Source organism: Diceros bicornis, chromosome 8 (assembly GCF_020826845.1).
Source record: "Diceros bicornis minor isolate mBicDic1 chromosome 8, mDicBic1.mat.cur, whole genome shotgun sequence".
NCBI classification, from domain to species: Eukaryota; Metazoa; Chordata; class Mammalia; order Perissodactyla; family Rhinocerotidae; genus Diceros; species Diceros bicornis.
Window position 1 is genome coordinate 59,934,725 of NC_080747.1, and position 12,565 is coordinate 59,947,289.

At 38.3% G+C, this 12,565-nt stretch overlaps 1 protein-coding gene across 4 annotated transcripts in view; it reads left to right on the forward strand.

Annotated features, from left to right (window-relative positions):
- Positions 1-5,736: 5,736 nt before the first annotated feature.
- Positions 5,737-12,565, forward strand: part of MTHFD2L (methylenetetrahydrofolate dehydrogenase (NADP+ dependent) 2 like) — a 143,833-nt gene continuing 137,004 nt past the window's right edge. The window contains exons 1-2 of one of the 4 annotated variants that reach the window (XM_058547263.1): positions 5,753-6,008; positions 8,106-9,759. In XM_058547263.1, the coding sequence (XP_058403246.1) occupies positions 5,866-6,008; positions 8,106-8,202 (240 nt within the window). In that variant the 5' untranslated portion in view covers positions 5,753-5,865 and the 3' untranslated portion in view covers positions 8,203-9,759. Of the gene's footprint in view, positions 6,009-8,105; positions 9,760-12,565 lie in introns of those variants that run through there. The other 3 variants (XM_058547260.1, XM_058547259.1, XM_058547262.1) reach the window with 3 other exon arrangements.

The following is a 12,565-nucleotide window of genomic DNA, read 5'->3' on the forward strand; positions in this document are numbered from 1 at the left end:
ACTCTCTTCCTTTTATTTTCTCTATCAGTTAAAATCTACCTATAACTCATTTGTGCCAAATGGATTTCAATAAAAGTACAGGTAATTTCACAAACAAGGCTCAAAACTTACTGTTTATCATCCATATCATTGTCCCCTCTACTTAACCACGAATGCATTATTGTTATGTGGCAAGGTAAAGCTGAGTTGGAATGTATGTACAGTTTCTTTTTCCTTGGAAATGCATCATAAGCGCAATATGTAAACAATTTTATAAATGTTCTTTTTGTCTGAGACTTTTTCCTGTTTATAAATTACATTTTTTTCCTCTAACAACGTAAGTGGAGATTATTTAGGACAAGGAAACAAGATTTTGCCATCCACTGCCCATCCCTTTCCAGTTGTAATGACTCAATTAGATTTTCCTGCATAAGAGAGTTACAGTCACCAAAGAAATATGGACAATTTAATTTGACTACTAAATATTAATAAGCTTTTATTATAACTTTTTGAGTTGAGTACTATTAGAAAACATTTCAAAGGAACATAGTTAATGTAATTACGAACATTCTACATAGGTGTAACTATTTAATTTGTACTTCATTTTCACAGTTAAGATATAAGTAGTAGTTAAATTCTAACATTGTGTTATATGTAATGACAATCAAGTGAAAATAAAGTGTACAGTAAAAGCTCTGGGGCAATACACCCACATATAGACAGCATTCTTATTTGAAGACGTGAGGATGGTGACAATAGTATATCTTTTGATTCTTCTCCTCTTCCTCTTTGTCTTCTTTCATTCAGCTTTTCTGTAACTTTCAATTTTTTTATAATGAACATGTATAACTTTTGTAACCAAAAATAGAACCTACATTTAAAAAAAATTCCAAGGTAATGTTTAAACGACCCACAACATCTAGACATCTGAAAGTCAGGACCAGGTCCACTATGTAAATACACTAATGAAATGAGCTTCATCTCTTCCGCAAGTAACATTTTTATTTTCTGTATTATTATGGCCAAAAAAGGTTTTACCAAATAGTATTACTAATTTCTTACAAATATGCTAATGAAAACTTATATTTATTATTCTTTTCTGTGCATTCGCATCCATAGATGACAAGCTTTTCAAATCATTACCAAGCCTTTGGGTTCATGAAATATGGGTTCCCTCTAGTGGCCAAATTAATTATGGAACATCAACCTGATTTTAGAATTAGAAAAGATTAGAATTAGGTGGATTACATATAAAGAGAATCAACAAATGTTTAAGCCCTGTGTTTTATCAATTTTAATTGAGGTATAGTTTACATACAATAAAATGCTCCCATTTTAAGTGTGTAATTCGATGAGTTTTGATAAATGTATAGACCATGTACCATGTCTTGTTTTGTTTTGTTCTTAATCTTAGAAATCTTTCACCATGAAGTATGATGTTAACTGTGTGTTATCAGCTTGATGAGTATCCCTCTATTTCTAGTTTTCTAAAACTTTTTTATTTTTATTATGAATGAATGTCAAATATTTTTTCTACACCTATTGAGATAATTGTTTTTTCTTCTTTAGTCTGTTGATATGGTGAATTACATTGATTGATTTTTGAATGTTGAACCAGACTTACATTCCTAAAATGTAAATAATTCCTATATCAATAAAAAAGAAACAAATCCATTGAAAAAAAGAAAACTAAAATGGCTAATAAATAGAGTAACAGATGCTTCATACATTAGTAATCAAGAAACTATAAATTAAGACCTCAGTGAATACTATTTGTTGCTGACTAAATTGAGTAAAATTTACAATACCGATAACACAAAGCTTTGGTAAAGATGTGACTCAATAACTTATTCACGGCCATTAGGAACAAAAATTCCTAAGTTAATAAGAAAATATTTGTTACTAACTTTTAAACTAAAAAAAATTTAAATTGTGGTAAAATATACATAACATAAAATTTACCATCTTAACTATTTTTAAGGGTATATTTCTATAGTGTTAAGTACAGATGCATTGTTGAGTAATCAATTTCCAGAACTCTTTTCATCTTGCAAAACTGAAACTGTATACCCATTAAACAGGAACTCCCCACTCCCCTTTCCCCTAGCTCCTGGCAACCACCATTCTACTTCCTGTATCTATGAGTTTGACTGCTTTAAGTATGTCACGTAAGCAGAATCATAGGTATTTGTCTTTTTATGACTGGCTTATTTCACTTAGTATAATGGGCTCAAGTTTCATCCATTTTGTAATATGTGTCAGAATTTCCTTTCTTTTAAAGGCTGAATAATATTCCACTGTATCTTTTTTCCACATTTTGTTTACCCATTCATCCACTGACGGACACTTGGGATGCTTCTACCTTTTAGCTATCGTGAATAATGCCGCTATGAACATAAGTGTACAAATGTTTCTTTGAGATTCTGCTCTCAATTTTTTTGGGTATATATCCAAAAGTGGGAATGATGGATAATATGGTAGTTCTTTTTTTAATTTTTTAAGGAACTTCCATACTGTTTTCCATAATAGTTGCACGATTTTGCATTTCTACCAACAGAATACCAAAAGGGTTCCAATTTCTTCATATCCTCACCAACACTTGCTTTTTGGTTTTGTTCTGTTTTTTGATAGTAGCCATCCTAATGGGTGTGAGGTGGTATCTCATTGTGGTTTTGATTTGTGTTTCCCTAATGATTAGTGATGTTGAGGTAGTGGCAGAATTAAGCTTATGTTTGCAGTTAAAGTTAGCTTAGAAAAGAAAAACATAAGAAAGCCTGATTTATAGTTTCAAAACCAAATGTAATTGTTTTTTATTATAGGGTCATAATCTTTCATATTCAATGCCTTGGGGAAAATCTCTTCTTCAAAGAATTCCTCTACTCAGATTGAAAAACATTTCATGTCCTCTGTGTCAAAATTGACTTTAGTGGAGCCATTTTCAAATGGAGTCAGAGCTGCCTTTCCAGAGAAACGGCCTTGCTGTCTTGAACCTTGGACTGGGCCAAACCTTTCTACTAGGCCAAAATGGCAATTGTTTTACAAGCAATTGTTTGAGAAATCAGCAGGAGAATGGACATCCTGATCACAAAGACTGAGTATTGTGGACTTTCTGAAGATAGAATCAATAGTCAATCGATGTTTAGCCAAGACTAGCTCTCTGCCTCCAACTCCAATTAAAATTCTTTGTAATACAACCTCCTTTCTTTGACTTTAAAAGCCCCTGACTTTTACTCCCTAGTGGGACACTATTTGAGTTTCTACCTGAATCTGTGCTCCCTGAATTGCAATTCTTTGATCCCAGATAAACGCTTCGCCTCTTAAACTGGTCTCTGTTTATGCAGGGTGACACCTGCAGTGACTTGGATTCATAAAAATCAATATTAATACACATTGTTCTTAATTAAACAGCTAAAAATGGCAATATCACTCTTGTCCAGAGGTGATCAAGATTAGCTTTCAGGGTAGCTACAATTCTGTTGGCCAGGGCATTATCCAGAAACCTGGGGAAAATTTCTCATGGTACAACCCAGTTCACGGATATTAACTTCCCCATTTGTAAGAATAGTAGGCATAATGTTCTGCGGGGGTGTTTTATTAATTGAGAAAAAAACCAACATGTGTCAGAAAACTTATGGTCACACAAAAACTGGCAGCGGCCCACAATACACATTCTCTGGTGTACTTATATTCTCCGGAAAAGGTTCGAATACACACTCCACACCTCTGGACGGGAGTAGCAGCTATGTCCAAATCTCCCCAGAGGTGACTCTGTTTGAGTTCATTGGGCATTTCATTCCATTCCTGCTGAGTCTAGGTCCAATTCATTCATTTATTCACTTAACAGATATTTAGTGAGCACTTAATGTGCGCTACCCACTGGGCTAGGCTCTGGGGATAATGCCATGGAGGAGACACACAGATTGGAAAGTAGGTAGCCTTGCTGGTGGGGCTACCTTTAGAGGGCAGTGGTCTTCCTTTGCTTGATGCAGACTCTTCCCTCAAGATGACTTTAATGAGTTACTCAGAAGCAGTGGAAGTTTATGTTTGGGTGGGATATAATTTAGGTTGCTCATTAGTAGAAAGTATACACCTTATACGTGTGAAGAGAGAGAAAGCAGGAGCTGGCAAGGCACTAGCATAAGACAGAGGATAAGGAACAGAAATGAGCAACATATCTCCTTATGAGATAGGCACCTATTCTTTGTAAGGCCAATTGACTAAAGAAAGCTTTGAATTGATGAGGTTATGTTTTGAAATAATGTAATGGTAATGTAATGGATTCCTTATTAACCTCAATTAACTAATTTTTAAGAAATTACTGAACACGTACTCTTTGCCCAATACTGTGCTGGGCGTAATGGAGGTGCAAAAGAAGCGGAGTATATGGTACTTGACCTCATTGAGAGCATGCCATCTTCCATCAACAAAGAGCATATAATATTGCCCTCTTTGCTAGACTGACAACTACTCCTGGACAGGAATCTCTCCTTTAGGACAAACACTCTGGCTGCTGTCCTAGCCTAATCAGGCCACAACCACTAGCGATAAACCTATAGCAAGACAAAGTTAGGATAACAGATTCCTTGCCAGGAGAGAGAATGCACAGTAGAGGAACCCAGAAATGTCTCATCAAATAAAGGATGATACAGGGTTATTATAGGATTTGGGGAAGGGTAGAGTTTAGGTGAGATTCAAATAAGGCAGTATTTTGGTAGGCTCAAAGCAAAAAAGAACTGTGTGTAAAGGGGCCAAGATCAGATTGGACTGCAAAGTTGGTCTAGGGACCTGTTTCTTTGGAATTGACAAAGTTAAGGTAGATGTGGAATGTGTCCAGAAATCCTTCATCTGAAGCTCTGTACCTAGGTTGGAAAGAAAAGCCTGCTTCTTTGCGTCAAATTGACTTAGATCATCCAGGCAAGAGTAGGATGTTTCATTCTTATTGATAGGATTTTAAACAGTAAATTTTCTGATAGTCTATGATTTTAGAGAACAAGGATTCTAAGAAAGCAAGCAGTGGTCAAAGGGACTGTGATGACACTTCACAGCTGCAGCCTGACCTTGGGAGAAATATTGTTTCCTTTAACTTTGCAGCTGGTTTTATCTGACTGTGTCTTATCTGTGTCTATTTTCCCAGAATAATGAATGACAAGACTGATTTTTACTTTTTCAAAGGGAGCTGATATTTTGCTTTTTCACTGCAAACTCACCACACAACGCAGGTTCCTAGGCTGTGTTCACTTGATCACACTCTGGAAAACGATGGACATTGGTCAGTTTTTTCTTCCAGAAGTGGAGATGACAAGGTAGAGCTATAGAAATCCTAAGGTCCAGGACTTATTCAGCCAGGTCCCGCTCCTCCCTGCACACACTCACACCTTTGTTTCTTTCTCCAGCTCCCAAGGTATCCCAAGGTCGCACTAGGGGAGTGGGAAACAAAGAACCAATAACATCCTTCTTGCTTTAAAACAAATTCCACGTAGCCACGGAGACTCCTAGGCAAGAGCTCTGGCTTGGGAGAAACGGGCGTGCTGCTTGAACTCATTAGTTTAGACGCCTTCCCTGTTGCCTCGCTGTGGGAAGATCAGCAGCGAGTCTGGTGGGTGCGAAATCACTCGTTAAGCATCCACAGTTTCACAGAAGACCCTACCCATACTCTGCCCAGCCTGGGGCTTGGGTTCGAGCCCCGCCCCCGACGGTCCCGGCGTCCCTTCGGCCCCGCCCCGGCGCTCGGCTCCTGGCCCCGCCGCTGCACGGCGCGCCGGAACCAGGCTGCGGGTGGGACTTGCTCTCCCTCCAGGCTGGGGCGGGGCGGAGCCCGGCCTGCCGCTGCGAAGACCTGAGCGGCGGGAGGTGGAGCGTCCGTGGGGAAGCCAGGGACCGGCGGCCATGACAGTGCCCGGCCGCGGCCTATCGCTGCTCCGCGTCCTTCTGGGCCGAGTGCCGGCGCTGGGCAGGAGCGTGGCGCCGCTCGTGGGGGCGCCGGGAGCGGCCGGGCCCGCGTTCCGGGGCTTTCGGAGCAGCGGCGTGAGGTACGAGCGCTCCCGGACGCTCGCTCTCCTCGGGACCGGTGCTCCGGAGCGCGAAGCCGCCAGCTGCGGGAGGGGCGGCGGGCGCGGGACGCCGGGGCTCGGGGACAGCGGCGCGGCGGGGCTGGCGGCGAGGCCTCCCGAGGTCCCGGACTTGGCGTCGCCGGCCGCGCGGCGGGTCGCGTCGGCGTCAAGTCGGGCAACTTGGACGCGCTCTGCTCTGGGCTCCGGCACCAGAACTTCCGTCTTTGCAGCAGGTGCAGTTGAGTGATTTAGGATGACCTCTGAGGCCCTCAGGAAAGGTGCCGTAAAAACACGCGGTCTGCTGGGTTCAGACGTTTGTTTCTGTTTTGGTTGTTGTTGTGTTTGGTAAACAAAGGAGTGGGCTGTGTCCAGATGGTTTACTAGCTTTTGAGTTTCTGAATTCCTTTGTTGATGGTAATACTGAAGTCTTTTCCAGCTCCAGATTTCTAAATGATTTCACAAAATCGCACATTAATCTTGATTTCTCAGTCTTTTTCTGTATGGAGCTTCCCGAACCCCTTCAATCTAAGATTGATTCACTGCATCTCTTTGGACCGTGTTGCTGCATTTCGTTGGACCTTGCTGCTGGCTAGTACAGTGCAAGTACAAAACAGTACGGTTTTAACTCTTCTGCACAGTGGTGCCCAAGAACCCTTCACCCTTCCTTCGTTTACTTGTCGTAGTTGCAAACTCAAACCTTAGAAACTAAAAATGTGTTCTCTTGACCCAAAGTCAGTCCAGAAGAGATTTTGTTTTCAGACTTTCAGGGCTTCCAGTAATGCGCTTTCACTGCATTTTTACGTGGCCAGAGATTGTGTCTTACTCGTCTTTTTGTGTCTCCAATGCCCAGCACAACACCTGGAAGAACGTAGTGATCGGTAATATGGAAACATAGCTACTGCTTATTCAATTTAAATTGATTAACTCCCCATGGTATACATTTGGGCCTCAGTTTTGAGTGACTGAAGTCAAAAATTATTTTCTACAGAGTTTACTTTGGACGTAGTTTTTAGTGACTAGGTCTTCCACAAGGATATGTGAGAAACTAACAGTGATTCAGAGTTCTGGTCGTGTAAGCTCTTCTGGGTCTGAAAGAATGTACCAATTGGTTTGGAATTACTAACTCTGCACTCTAGGAAAAGGAGATTCTGTAGAGTTCTGTTCGTTTTACAGAATTGAAGGAATTATCTACTATAGTCACTGTATTTATTTAGATGTGTAATTATTTTTCAGTTGTTTTAGGGCTTCTTTCCAGGGTGAGGATAACCTTTTTCAAATTTTACGAGTTGATTAATTTCCCTTTGTCAGCTTGATATAAACAACCCCATCCCCGCATCCTCTCCATGTACATTGAACAGGAGGCACAGCAACCCTCATATTTGTTGTAACCACTTGCTTGTCTCTCTCTCATACACACATACACAAAGATAATTTAGATCTTTTTTGTTATATTTAATGGCTTCCTCATAATTTAAAGTAGTAGAATGCAATAATTTTGGAAAGCTAGTCTTAATATAGATAAGAAGTATTACTTTCAACCCAGCTGCTTTCAGCCCCATTTGAAGCAGATTATAACTGTATAAAAGTAAATGATACTTTTGATGGTTTTTAGTGTTTTTTATTTATTTATTTATTTATTTATTTTGTGAGGAAGACCAGCCCTGAGCTAATATCCGATGCCAATCCTCCTCTTTTTTGCTGAGGAAGACTGGCCCTGTGCTGACATCTGTGCCCATCTTCCTCTACTTTGTATGGGACGCCGCCCCAGCAGGGCTTGGTGATTAGTGCGTTGGTGCGCGCCTGGGATGCGAACCTGCGAACCCCGGGCCGCCCCAGCGGAGCACAGGCACTTAACCACTACGCTGCCACCGGGCCTGCCTGATGGTTTTTATTTTTTAAGGCGGCACTAATTAAGTTAGGAAAGGATGGTGTTTTGACATCCTCTTGGCACTGAATACCATCTGTGAATGTGAGGTTGGCTGTATGGCTGAGAAACACCTATGGACTGGTGGGTCTCGGGTGGGGAGGAACTCGGACAGTGTGTTGATGCTTATTGGTGTCTCTTTTCTCTTCTAGGACCAGCAGAGAGAAGAGATTCCATCTTCCAGAGGTCGCCACTGTCTGCCTCCCCACTTATCCCCATCATCAGTCATCTTTTTTTCTAAATACATAATAACACATTAGTTGTGTAGTTCTTCATAGTGAATGTGATTTAAATCTGACATCATTCCTATTGACTTGAAATTTGAACCTTAGTGTTATTCTTACTGAAAATTGTCTTTGAGTTTGATAAATTCCCTAATGATATTGACTCTTTTAAATTAACATTTATTACCCGTTTCTGAGCTATATAGAGCTTAAATGAAAAACAAAAAAGTATTTTTGATTATTTTTTCATATTTTTGAGTAATGAGATACCTATAGCAGTGGAACATATAAATATTTTTTTAGTGGAGGAGTGTTTTTTTTTTTTAATAAGTGGAATTTCAAGAAATAATATTGACAGAATTTGAAAGTTACAAAATCTTGGAGTATCATTTAACATTTTTCTCTCAATGGTTTTCTGTTTAAAATTTGCAATGAGTTTTTTTTTTTCCCCTATTTACTGAGAAATTAGATTAATTGGAAGAATCTATATTTAATGCCGAAGAAATAAATAAGCCCTCCTATTTGTTGCAACTTATTGTTTCTTGAAATGAATTATGTAAACAGCCAAAAAGTTAAAAATAAAAGATTCTTGGTGATTAAATTTTTCCCATTTTGCCTTGCTGTATGAGGAGTTTACAAATCAGAATGTCCTTGGGTTACAAACATCACATGAATCTTTGGTCCAGTTCTTTTCAGTGTATGGAGCCGGGCAGCAGCCTATCCCACTTGGAGGGGAGGTTCCAGACCTTGTACATTAATGCTGTGCTCAAAGTGGATTTGCAGGTATCCTACAACAGGGACTGCCCCAAACCCTGTCTTAGATCATCCTACCTGGACTCATTTTCAGTAATTAAGTGATATCTCAAGTGTTTGTTGCATGTTTATCCTGTTGCTCATTGATTCCTAAAATCATTAATTTGGCAGCTTCTCTTTTTTTCCCCCTCCTGCTCTGATTCCTTTTAGCATTTGTAAAATTTTGCATACTAGCGTACATCTCTCTATGCAAGCCTCACCTTTCTTTATGTCTCACTGCCAATGGCTTTATAATTTTTGCAGCTAGGCTGACATTTTAAAAAACCTGCATTTTTAGAGCTAGTAAAAGACACTGGTTTATGTTATTTAAACGGTCACGTCTTGTAGAGTGAGTAGTTGAATTTAATAATTAAAAAAAGACATTTTATCAGTAAGGCTGTTTATTTTTCTTCAGACTCTCCCTTCTAGTACTTACTGAATATTTCTATTTCTGCAGTAGAATTGTTTGATTTAAAGATCCTTTTATGCTCATGTGAAGCTTGAAGGACCCAGACTCTAGTTGGGACCCTTACAAAGCTGATTTTCCATAAATCGATTTCAACCAAGGTAGAGTTAGTCTCCGTGGCTAGCAAAGGCAGTTTCTCAAAATCATATTTTATTTTGTTGGCAAATATGATAGTGTGGTTCTCCTATCTTAATGCCCTACCTATTCTAATGAAAATGAGATGTGATAGCTGTCTGGCTACAATTTTGATTTCTAAGCAGTTCTTAAGTCATTTTAAATTTAGAACCTAAATGTTTCACCATTTAGTGTTGTATGTCTGTGTGTGTCTGTATCCCAGCTGTTAAGAGATAATGTGTTCTAATGTAATGTCTCCAAAATCAAGTTTTCTAATTAAAATGAATCAATAGATGAAAAAAGACTAATATTAATCTCATATCTTTTTACGCAGTCATGGTTTTAGTAATAATTTAGCAATTTCTTTAATGACCCAAAACTTTGTTTTTCAGATGCTTTGAAGTTATGTTATCCTTTCATGTTTATACCCTGAGGGATGATTAAAAACAGCAGGAGAAGGAAAAATACCAGATAATCTTCCATGGTCACACATTCTCATGGAATTCCATGGAGCTCAGTGAAGATTTTTAAAAATAGTTTGGCTTAGGGGGCCGTCCTATGGCGTAGCGGTTAAGAGCGTGCACTCTGCTGTTGGCGGCCCAGGTTCAGATCCCAGGCGCACACCGATGCACCGCTCGTCAGGCCATGCTGTGGTGGCGTCTCATATAAAGTGGAGGAAGATGGGCATGGGTGTTAGCCCAGGGCCAGTCTTCCTCAGCAAAAAGAGGAGGATTGGCATAGATGTTAGCTCTGGGCTAATATTCCTCACACACACACACAAAAAGAATAGTTTGGCTTAGAAATGATTAAGTTGTGGAGGGAGGTTTAAAGAGATAGGAGCTTGGGGGAAATTTGAACTGTCAGTGAGTGGGATAAATTAATGATTAGTAATAGATGAAATTTGCTATTAAGAAGTGCAATTTGGACCAGAAATAACATACCTAAAAGATAGAAAACTTTGTGGTCAGAGTGGAACATAATCCAAACCTAACTTAGTGTCAAAGAAGAACTGAGGGTTGGATATTATCTGGGAAGGTTATCCAGCTACTCCACTTGACAGTACATCATAAGTGTTTTCTGTGTTGCCATTGTTTTTGTTAACATTTTATTGGCTGCATCCTATTACATTAAGTCATTTGGCCATAACTTACCTAAACATCTTGCTATTGTTCAATGTCTAGTCCTTGGAATATATGAAATAATTTACTCTCAGATTCAGGTCATATTGTTGTCGACATGATACCAGCCAGGTTTGTTCACTTAATCATCTGAGCCCTACGTAAGTTTCTATAATTACTCTCATTAAAGAATGTGCCTAGAAGCAAAAGACAGTTCAAAGATTCATAATTCTAAAGTGAAGGCATATATATAGTTTAAAAGTGATGTTCCCTTCTAGCCCCTTTTCTGGCTATTTATGATTAACTTTGCAAAGAATATCATCTTGCCTTTAAGTAATCCATTTGTGTTGTTAAAAAATAAATATTTATTAATATTTAATGAGCCCTTACTCTGTGTTTGGCACTTTGCTAAGATTTTCCACACAGTATATCCTTTAATCCTCACAACAACTGAAGGAAGTAGACACTATTACTATTCCCAATGAAACTGAAACTTAGACTTAGAGAAATTGAATAACTTGTCCAAGTTAACACAGTAAATAAATAGTGAAGACACGGTTTGAACCTGCATGATCTACCCATGATGTAGTGCTTTGCTCTACAAGCACTTTATAATTGTTGATATACCTCATTATTGCTTTTCCTCTTTTTGAAACATTGATTAAATTTTGTAGAATTTTTGTGAATCAAGAAAGCTAATTTTGCATATAAATCTTAAAAATTATCTTGTCAGATTCCCTTAAGAGTGTTTCTAAACCTGGGGCTTCATGGATAGAATTTAGGGAATCCATAAACTTAGATGGGAGGTGACTAACCTCTAATAAATTTAGCATTTTCTTCAATTGTGAATGTTGGCAACAAACCACAGTAATATTAGCAATGCTTGTGATGTTGCCAAAAAAAACACAGATGTTTCAATATCAGTGTTGATGCAGAGAGCTCAAAACATCACATACACTCATCACTACTTTGATATTATGGTAGTTATTAGACCTGCCACGAGATTTGATGCTTTAAAAAAAAAAGTGATGATATTTCAATAAAACTGGTTTCCTTGTAAACCTGTGTATTTTATATTAAACTTTTAAAAAGATTGTTCTGAGACGGTGTCCATAGGATTCAACAGACTGCCCAAGGGTTCTCATGGTACAAATCTTAGCATCTAAGATTCTTTCTGAAAAAGCATGGGTGTTGTTTAGGTAGTTACTGATGTTCTAATTTACAGGTTAGGGTCCTGAAAGAGTTAAGTTGCAAAACTGAATAAAAGAGTCATACATAATGAAAAGAATTTGCTTTATTTTTTATCGATTTACAGAAGTGTAATTTCTGATAAAATTATTTCAAGGTATATGTATAGTATTTAAGATGTGAAGTGAAATGTTTTTTAAAAGGCCATAAACTTAACATTCCTAAGTATTCGTTTATTTAAAAACATTCATTTACTTCAAAAGGCTCCCAGTACTAGTGATTGGTTTTATTACATATGTAATTTTGCCCTGATTCCCTTGGGTTTTATTTCTATTGTATTGTTAATTCAAACTCAAAATCTCCAAGTTATACTCTAAGATACAAAGCAATTAAACTGTTAGGACCTGCAGAGAAAAGTTAATTGCTAATGATTGTATTAGGCTTTTTCATCTTTATATATCATAAAACAGTTCCTTGCAGCTCTAATTAAAGTTGTGGTTGAAAATGAGATTGAAACCTAGATGCAGAAAGAAGATGCCAAGTATACAAATTAATACCCTGTTGACCTTGTGTAGATTTTGTTTGTTGTTATTTTACTATTTTGCAAAGGAGTATTTTGCTACACAAGAAAAGTAGTGATTTTTTTCTCCTGTTACTACTTTGCTTTAGTTAATTAAATACTTCATTTAGTCCTAGAACCATAGATTAGG